The sequence below is a fragment of the Polistes canadensis genome, unplaced genomic scaffold (assembly GCF_001313835.1).
Source record: "Polistes canadensis isolate GaletaPanama2010 unplaced genomic scaffold, ASM131383v1 scaffold_170, whole genome shotgun sequence".
In the NCBI taxonomy this organism is placed as follows: Eukaryota; Metazoa; Arthropoda; class Insecta; order Hymenoptera; family Vespidae; genus Polistes; species Polistes canadensis.
Window position 1 is genome coordinate 296,589 of NW_014569717.1, and position 10,232 is coordinate 306,820.

Here is a 10,232-nt window from a genome sequence, read left to right on the forward strand (position 1 = left end):
TTGTCTCAAAAGTTCTGGAAGATATATTCCAACGATGAATTTATTTGAATAAAACTTGCATGTGTTAGAGGTACTTATATATATTAAATATTTAGAAACAAATGTTAATTATTATTAAATATTTTAAATGGTACGGATAACAACATGTGCACATGACAATGGTTTTTTTTTTTTTTGTAATATTTGTATATATTACAATGTAGCATTAACAGTACTAAAAATATAAATTCTTTTCCTTATAATTTTAAAACATATAATTATTTATCCATTACATATAAAGTACAAAGTGAAATGTCAGCACCTTCTTAACAATTAATAATGCTTATTTTTTTTTTTCTTTTACTATTTTTTTTCTTTTTTTTCGTTTATATGAAACTGCTCTGAAAGAATACATATACCATTATTAATATTTTATCCAAAAGTAACGTTAAATATATAATTATTTATTGTACTTATTTAATATATTATTAATAAATGCTTATATTCATCAAAATTTTAAACGCGAATTACTTTACCATATTTCATGTATTTAAAGATGTGTGTGTTGTGTATGTGATTGAATTATGATTTTTTACAATAGTGTATGCAACAGTCTTAATTTGTACAAATAAGGCAACACATTACATTAGTGTCATTTTATGCAATATATTGATTTAGAACATTCAATTCTAGAGTATTTAGGTTTATAATTTAACACAGTTTATTTTAAATGAGACCAATATGTTTCTAATGGGTCTCAAGATGCTGCCGTCTAATATAAAAATCATGAAAATATATGTAAAACATGGCCTTAATATATAATAGGCCACATAATTCGGTCACTTATTAGCTATAAAATATTTAAGTATATTGTTTGGTTTTGGTTTGCTAGTTGTGGGCCAAGGTCGACTGACTTCTCTTTGTAAATCAACAGGTAAGGTCTTAAGAATTGTGGTATCCATTTTTGATGATATTTGCATTGGCGAAGATTCAAGCCTTAAACCTGCCATTTCATTGCTGGGAGTTTCTCTACGACCATTTAACCATACTTCTAATTTTGTTTTTTTTAATTGTGGTTCTACCTCACTTAATAGATCGTCTTCTGTACATTGGCTGCTACTAATAGTCAATTTTGATATTGGAGATCCATTAATGCCGGATAATGAATTTGACAAACTTGTTGCAGACAAGGAATGCTCAGAACTATCATTGCTATCCTGATTTATACTCATTGGTGACCCCAAACTAATATCGCAAATACCTTCTTCTGAACTTATATCCAAAATAGACTGAACAGCTACTTGTTTTCGTAAGAAAGATGTAATACTACTACGACCATAAGATCTTTCTTCAAACTTAGTAAAAGCAACTCCTAGAAGAGTCAAGTGAAATGGTTTAGAAATATCAACTGCACGATGGAATAGTTTCATAGCTAGGATTAACATTTTAGCATGGTCATAAACACCAGATTTAGACGAAGGAAGCAAATGTTTTGGTAAAGCACATTGTCTAGTCTCTCTTTTAGGTTTATTGAAATCGTGCTTTCTTACTGTAATTCTCATGGCAATTGGAATTCTACCATCTTCAGTAGCTAGCTCTGTTAATCTTCGTAATAATGCACTGAGTCGCTGTTCCACTTCACCCACTAATGATACACTTTTAAAGCCATCTTCTATACCTATAGATTGTTTTTTTGCAGATGGTTTTACAGCAGTTTCATCTATACCTTCTGCATTATCTTTTAACTTTCTTGCCAGATCTTTGCCGATCTTTGATTCTAGATCGTGTAATGGTATTTTGCGCAAGTCTTCAACTGTTCTTAAATTTTTTGATATTAATAGTTCTTTAGTTTTCAATCCCACCCCAGGTATTTTAGATACTGAATCTAAAGTAGACAATAACTTTGACGCACTACAGGGGAATATTAGTGTTTGTTGATTAGGTTTATACAAAGTTCCTGCCAGCTTTGCTAATAATTTATTATGTGCTATTCCAGCACTGCATGTAATTTTTAATTCCTTCCAAACTCGATCTCTTATTTTAGATGCAATTTTAGTTGCTATCGCTAATCGTAAATGACAACCACATGGACATTCTTCATCAGTTAATTCAAAGACATTACCAATTATATTTTGCGAATTTTCTTCAATCGAATCGCTAAAATTTTCATTTGACTCATCGTTAGATGAAATATATTTTTCTACAATCGATGTTACATCCAGAAAGTTATCGTCCAAGCCTAACCTTTCGACTAATGGAGTGAAATCATGTAAAATTTCCATTATTTTAGCAGAAAACTGACGATATGCTGTTAAATCTTCGCCATTTACCATGACCAATTCGGGACACAAACGTAAGGCGTCTTGCACTGGCATACATTTTCTGATACCATAACCACGTGCTATATAATTACTCGTTACCACCATATTTTTTTGTTGAACGCCAAAGGGTTTTCCATCAAATTCTGGATGTCGTAGCATTTCAACTTGTGCATAGAAACAATCAACATCCAAGTGAATTATGCATCTTGGATGGCGTATAATGTCATATTCGTAGGTATCCATTGGTATAAAATATTGCATGTATCTTGAATTTTATGATATGATGATATTAATATTACTACTCAATTTCTCATATGTTGCATTTCCATTATAAATAATAATTATCTATAATACATAAAGAATTCATATTAAGATCACAATTTGTAGAATTTTTCTTATAATAATCATTTTTATTAAAGTATCCATAATTTATTAAATCAATAAAATAGTTTTAATTAGATAATAATATCTAATTGATTACTGTGTAAAAAAATAAAATAATTTTAAATATGCATATTATATAAATCTATTCACTAAAAGTATGATTAATCTAGCTTATAGTAATACTAGATAGAGAAAAAATTTGCTTACCTTTTATAATATAGATTCAAATAATTATACAATATGCTAGAAATTTTCTTTGCATAAAAATCACTTAGCTCTCGTATTTAGTTACACATATTTTTCAATAGATTATTACGAGTCATAAATACATATAGTTTTCAATGAATTTTAAGTTAACATTTTAAAGTAAACACTAACATTAAACATTTTGTTTGTATACATGACCTAGTGCGTATTTGTAAAATTAGGTTATGGCAGAAATATTTCAACGTATATATTCACATACGTCTTTCTTCTGAATTGCGCGCTTGCGCGTATATATTATAAATAATTGTATATGTATATCTTCAAAGTTTATCTTCCGTATTAACGTATCATTCTTTTAACCGACGTATTTAACAAAATATAAAAGGTGGTATTAACAAATCAAAATATCTTAAGTTCATGTAGAAATTCTCAATGCAATTCTTCACTTATTTTAGTATACTGAGTATGTACTAACAAAGGCATATTTCTGGTACCTTTCGTACAGACTATATATATATACACGTTGATACAAATTTTTACAAATTTAATTTAATTTTATTAATTATTATACATATATTATATTTTATTTATAATATAACTTAAGATTATTTTATATTATAATTTCAACAAATATTGGACAAGTAAGAATATAAAAGTATAGTATCTTTTGTAGTTTCATAGGTACGTTCCTGAACATCCGATTGTTTCGCCATCTAGATTATACAAAAATGTACTAAATGTTCAGTATTGTAATACGTATTAATTACTTTTCAACTGCACGCAATAACAATAAAATTTTGAAAATTTACTATTAAATAACACTTTTAATCTAACGCAATTCAATTCGAGATTCTTTTTAGATTAGATTATGAATGAACTTTGTTATAAGTATAACGTGACGTTCAATATTTTTAAGCTTGCAATCGATTATCGGAAAAGTTAATCTTTTGGGTGTCGTTACATACTTACGTGTCATACAAACGTGTGTGTGGTGAAGGTCGACGCACGAAAATTATTCAAATTATCATACAAAGGAAATGTTACAATTAGATTTTTATTTCAAAATGGGTACGTATACTTATATATTTCTTATATATTTTAAATAAACTTAATGACGTGTTTAAATGAAATCATAATAATCATCATTTGAATATATTTATCATTCGTTATTTCTGCTAATTTTAATACTATACGTACTCACGTTAAAAGATTTTATATCGATCATTTCTCAATAAAAATGTAAATGTTTGAAGAAAGAACAATCTTTTTTGTTTTAAATATAGATAATTAAAATGAATTTCTTTTCAGCGTGGGTGTACGTGGCTTCTGTTGGTTGGTATATTGTTGCTTTATTAGGAGTTATATGGTATTTTTATCCATATATTCAAGATAAATATACAAGATGGAAAGTTAAAAAAGATGAGGAAGAATATGCAGCAAAATATCATAAGAGTAAGATTTTATCTTTATGAATATGTTATATGAACTAAAGCAATTAACTTTTCAAATTTTTAACACATTAGCTACCAACGTTACATATTTGTGACACACTTATTTTCATTGAGAGTATTGTATCACAGATATGTATCAGTAATCAATGCGACAAATAAGTTCTGAACTGTCATCGAAATCTTTTTTTTGGCTATTTGATTTGGCAAACAAGCAGTTCATATAATTTATTTCAATACTGAATACTTAATGCATTGAATGTCATAAAGGTTTAAATATTTCCTCCAAAGTGAACAAATAGTTTTCTTAAATTAGCTCCTTTTAATATACACACTAAGGTGGTTAGACAAATTTATTGTACAAACATTTATTTGTCAATTATTTAACAATTTTTATGAATGCGAGAGATACAAATATAAATAAATAGACTCTATATGAAACATTAGTGGCAAACATATACGAAAATGTGTGTGAAAAGATATGTAATATATTAATTTATGTTTTACTCTTTTTGAGATCCTGATCTTCTGCAACAGAGATTGTTAGAGATGGAAGCTTCTAGACAAAGAATGCAGGAAGAATATATCAAATCCACTTTAGCGGTAAAGGAAAAAGAGGAAGAAGTATGTATGAATATTCAATTTCGTTTTATGAATTGAACATTAATGTTGAACATATAAGGGATGATACTGGTAAACAAAATGATTTATTTCTGTTTCTTTCTTTTTTATTAGCGGATGCAAAAGAAAAAGGAAGATGTTAGTAATTTTCTAGATGGTAATATTTTGGGTCGTGGAAGTAAAGACGAAGCATCTACATCGAGAGGACCCAAATCAAAATCATTAAAACCAGGTATTTCGATATTTCATATATTTACTAAGCCTATGTGCAAATTCCTTATATACATCTTTACAGAGTATAATCCATTAATGGGAGACAGTTCTCGAGGCTATAGGCCACCCAAGCGTAGTTGTTGTGGAAAGGGTGGATGTGGTTGATTATACGATAATGTGCCATAGACGACTCATTAACTTTATCTATTATGCAAATTTTTGTTCTTTCGTTTTCTATGTAAAGAAAGGTCATTAAGAATGGTGGCAGTTTAATATATAACAAGTAATATTTAAATATGAAAATAAATGTAAGTATACAGTTTACTTGTTATGTATGATCATTCATATGCGAAATAAAATTATTTGTTTATATTTGTATTATATATAAACAGTTTTATATTGCAAGTAGGCTAAAACTGAAATATAATTTACGTTATTTTTATAGCAACTGTTACTACATTTTTAAGTACAAGGTTAAATTTATTATTACAATAGTCACTTAACTTTGATCTACAAAATTGTAATCAATTTGTTAAAAAGAAAATGGCAGTTTTTAGGATTGTATTACGATAATAATGCAACTATAAGATAATTAATATATTACATTCCACTCGAGTAATAGACTCAGAGAAGATAACGTTGATAATAATAATTCCGATGATTGTGCTTCTGTCAATCAAATATGTCATATAGACATATTGTCAATTAGTTTGTTGTCATTTAAATAATAACGATATCACACTGTATTCCTTGTGCGTACTCAAACATATCGTATTCGTGCTAGATCATTACAATATACAAGAATATTACCTCTTTCACGATAATTTACTTATAAATTAGAAAGTTAGGAATCGATCATGTTTTTTGTTCTTTTTTTTTTTTTCTTTTTTCATTGTGACACTACGAATGAAAATGTAATTAACAGCATTAAAATAAAATATAATGAAAATAAGAATTAAAGTCGGCAAAATGAATTATCTTTAATTTTTATTTTTATTTCGTATCATCGGTATGTTATAAAACGATATACGTATATCATTTATATTTTAAATGATGTCACTTAACAGCGATTGTTTCCAGAAATCTCAACAATCGTGCCATCATACGTAAGCATCGGCTTGTTGCTTTTTTTTATTTTATATATATATATATATATATATATATATATTTTTTTTTTTTCTTTCTTTTTCTCTATATCGAAATACACGATATACTTTGTTATTTTGTTCAGTCTCGTAAAATTAACGAATATCGGTCACTTTATAATAAATACAATTGTTGTTACGATTTTATAAACATCGAGTTTCATTTTCTCTTGTCCTTATATGATGTTATTTACAAAATAAAAAATAAAATAAAATGAAATCAAATAAAGATAAGATATGCATAATTAAAATATATAAATCGTTACGCATGATTTATACGAAAAGTCTTGATTTTAAATAGCGACGAATCGAAACATACATACATACATATGTATGTATTATATACGCATCATATAATGTATAATAGAAGGAATAGAAAATGTTATTAATTTTTGTTCTCATAGTTTCTCTTTTATCGCGCTATTTTCATAGTTTTTGTTCTTTTTCCCTTCGTTTCTTTTCTTCATCTTTTTCATTAAGATAATTATTATTTTAACCGTTGGACTATTGTCTAAGTAAATCTCTGACAGATTGTATTATTAGTACCGTTCAAAAGCGAAAAATTAAAAGCGAATAATCAATGAAAAATTTATAACGAAATTTTGCTACAGATATATATATATATATATATATATGTATATACTTAAATACAATACATATGCGCATAAGTACGTTCAAATTCATTCGCAAGATTGATCTTATGGAGGTTTTTGTTAGAATAATTATCCTACATCTTTTTAATTATGACGACGACGACGACGACGACGACGACGACGACGACGACGACGAAGATGACGGCGACGATAACACACGATGATATAATTGGCCGTGCAATATTTAATCTCATTTCATTTTGTAATTTCTCATTAATCTCTTTTTATTATTTGTTCTTATTTATTTTTGTTCTTTCATTTCTTTTTTCCTTTTTTTTTTTTTCTTTTTTTTTGTTAAAAAGTCTCCACTACAATGAGGATTCTATTTATTAGCATTTATTTACAATTCGTCGGTTAATCGTTAAACTTAATTTATAAACGAACATAATAATTATGATAGCATCGCTTAATTATGGCAGTTTCGAAAAATTCAACGAACGTAGATTTCCTTTCGCTTCTACGATATTAATGATATGAATTACTTTTTTTTTTTCTTCTTCTTATTCTTATTTTTCCTCCTCCTCCTTATTTTCTTCCTTTACTACGATTCTACAACTTTAATGTTTTACCTTACTTTATTATATTCCCATTTCTCGTGTTACAAAAGTCCTATGAACTTAAAACGTCGAATACATGAATTTTATTCGGTTCATTCGTAATGAGGGACGATGTCTTGAAGATAATTAATAAAGGAATAAAGAAAACGAGATGAGGGGAGAAAAATGGAAGTGAAAGATATAAGAAAAAAATATAATATAATATAATAAAATAAAATAAAAAAGAATTATATGCGAGGATGGCCTTTTTTACGTCTCAAGATCAACAAAGTTACATGAACATCTTGCAACGGCGACGAAGAAGCTTGTCTGGACGTTTCTATATTTTTTTTTTTAAACGTAGATTATACCATTTTTTCTGTTATCCATGCAGAAAATAATCCTTTTTCACAATATATTACAAAATCGATTAATTTGTTAATAAGATCAATATTTATAACAATATATGCAATAGTTTCAGTCAATTAATTATAAAATAATGAACACTTATTTTCTATTTTTAATAATATTTACAATGTGTCGATCACAAGAAAAAAAAAAAAAAAAGGAACGTAACAATATAATTAGATCACAAGTATCAACGTAAATATTTATATGTTTTTATAAGTTTTTCGTAGCAACGAAAAATTCTTCGACAAAATATCCATTTTTGAAAATGAAAAGAAGTTACCAAAGAAAAAAAAAAAAAGGATTATTTCCTGCATAGATCGCACAAGAATAACTATTTCTTTAACACTAAACGTACCACGTCCGGTCAAATGATCGGTTTCAAATAGAGAAATGAAAATTTCGCGTTAAAAATATCTACAAATAATTTTATTTATTATTTTACTATCGAATCTACTATCAGTATCGATTTTTATATGCATTCAATTGTAACAAAATATAACTTTTTTTTTTTTTATTAAAGACCGGTCATTTTACCGGTTATGGTGTATAAATAGGTGTATATATATATATATATATGTATATATTAAATTGTCGGTAGGTTTAGTGTTAATAATTAACTACGATTTCTTTTTCCTTCCATGTAAATGACCGATTTTTTTTTTTTTTGTTATTACTTTATTTTTTCTTTATTTATTAATGTTTCGTTTATTTTTTTCCCGTTAATAAGAAAGTGTGTTTAATTTAATGATAGAAGGGATAGAAAAAGAAAAAGAAAGAGAAAGAGAAAGAGAAAGAGAAAGAGAAAGAATGAGAAAGAGACATAATCGATAAATGCACATGTATCATAAGAAAAGAATGTTTGTGCGCACGTGTAATCGAGTGTCCTTCGTTTTTTTTCATATACACACAATACTACATTATACATGTTTTTTAAAAGCTATTACAAATAATTACGCGTGAAAGTTTAATTTTTTTTCTGCTTCTTTTTTTCTTTTTTTTTTCTTCTTCTTCTTTTCTTTTCTCTCTCGAACATATCCCGTTAAATTATTTTCCCCGTTATTCTAATTTCATTAAAAATTAAATTATGAGATCCTTCGCCGTTATGGGAGAGGGGGGCGGGGAAGGAAGCAAGGGTTGTGAGCAAGGGGGCAAGGGGTCGTAAAAATAATAACCATGCTCTTTTGTCTTTTTTTCTTCTCTTCATCTTTTCCTACCACCATTTTCTTTCTCATCACGATATCGCGTTTAATTACATTCGGAATTCTTGATTTTATCGAATTTTTCTACGCGTATCTTTACTTTTTTGTTCTCTCTCTCTTTCAGTCAGTCAGCTTGTTCGTGTTGATCTAACCAACGCTCGTACAAGGTATTATAATCTTGTATAAAAGAAAAAAGAAAGGGAAGAGAAAAGAATGCAACGTCGTCGGAAGAAAATTTCAATAAAAATTTACCGGAATTTGGTTGTCAATAATAACGTTAAGGAAACTACTATAATATCACTTGGATTATTACATAATAATAATAATAATAATAATAATAATAATAATAAAATTTAAATAAAAGAAAATATAAAAATAAGAAATGTATCTCTTTTCGCATAAATATAAAATATGTATTATTTTTTCAACGAGACTCTCTCTCTCTCTCTCTCTCTCTCTCTCTCGCGAAGAAAAATAATAAAAAGTAATACAAGTCAGTCGTCCCATCCGGTAAATATCGCTCGAAAATAATCCCATTTTTTGTATTAATATTATTACTATTATTATTAATATTATTATTATTGTTTCGCATGCTTTTCAGGAGAGACACTGGGAAGAGAAACCAAAAAATATTAGCGCGTTTAATTGTAATATACATAATTCTCATTGTATTGTATATATACATACATATACTGTGTGCCGTATTGTTTTCTTTTATTTATTTGTCGCGACGAAGAAGTACGAGCTTGCTTTTTATAAAAGAACGTGGAAAATCGTATCTTTTTCTTGAATTCTTTTTTTTTTTTTTTTTCGTCTTTTTGGATGGACTTTTTTGTAATGAATCTTCAATCGAGGACACGTGCGCACGTGGCACAAGTTAACGCGCGAAATTTTTCACTTTACCAGTCGATAACAATAAGTTTACGTTGTTATATATAACAGGCATTCAATGAATCTTTCATAGACGATTTTCTAAGGACTCCAAGGTTCGAACCGGCGAACTACGATCGTATCTGTAAAACTCTTCTCATTTTTTCTTTTTTTTTTTTTTTTATTTACTTTATTTTATTTTTTTCTTCCCTTTTTTTATAAATCGTCTCGCGACCAACGACACA

At 27.5% G+C, this 10,232-nt stretch overlaps 2 protein-coding genes across 2 annotated transcripts; one reads left to right on the forward strand and one right to left on the reverse strand.

Annotated features, from left to right (window-relative positions):
• Positions 1 to 281: 281 nt before the first annotated feature.
• LOC106789210 (DNA polymerase iota-like) lies at positions 282 to 3,322 on the reverse strand. The gene is made up of 2 exons (XM_014753237.1): positions 2,892 to 3,322; positions 282 to 2,645 (listed from the first exon to the last, which is right to left on the reverse strand). Exon 2 carries the CDS (start codon positions 2,559 to 2,561, stop codon positions 819 to 821), a length of 1,743 nt encoding a protein of 580 aa, XP_014608723.1. The 5' UTR covers positions 2,562 to 2,645; positions 2,892 to 3,322; the 3' UTR covers positions 282 to 818.
• A 257-nt stretch (positions 3,323 to 3,579) lies between these two features.
• Positions 3,580 to 5,916, forward strand: LOC106789211. The gene is made up of 5 exons (XM_014753239.1): positions 3,580 to 3,959; positions 4,200 to 4,343; positions 4,857 to 4,963; positions 5,075 to 5,192; positions 5,256 to 5,916. Exons 1-5 carry the CDS (start codon positions 3,929 to 3,931, stop codon positions 5,336 to 5,338), a joined length of 483 nt encoding a protein of 160 aa, XP_014608725.1. The 5' UTR covers positions 3,580 to 3,928; the 3' UTR covers positions 5,339 to 5,916.
• The last annotated feature ends 4,316 nt before the right edge of the window (positions 5,917 to 10,232 follow it).

Excerpts from the sequence above, each read along its gene's own strand:
- LOC106789210 (XM_014753237.1), bottom strand. The coding sequence starts at position 2,561 with ATGCAATATTTTATACCAATGGATACCTACGAATATGACATTATACGC.
- LOC106789211 (XM_014753239.1), top strand. The coding sequence starts at position 3,929 with ATGTTACAATTAGATTTTTATTTCAAAATGG. Across the intron at positions 3,960-4,199 it reads AGATTTTTATTTCAAAATGG|CGTGGGTGTACGTGGCTTCT; the intron begins GTACGTATACTT and ends ATTTCTTTTCAG. Across the intron at positions 5,193-5,255 it reads ATCAAAATCATTAAAACCAG|AGTATAATCCATTAATGGGA; the intron begins GTATTTCGATAT and ends ACATCTTTACAG.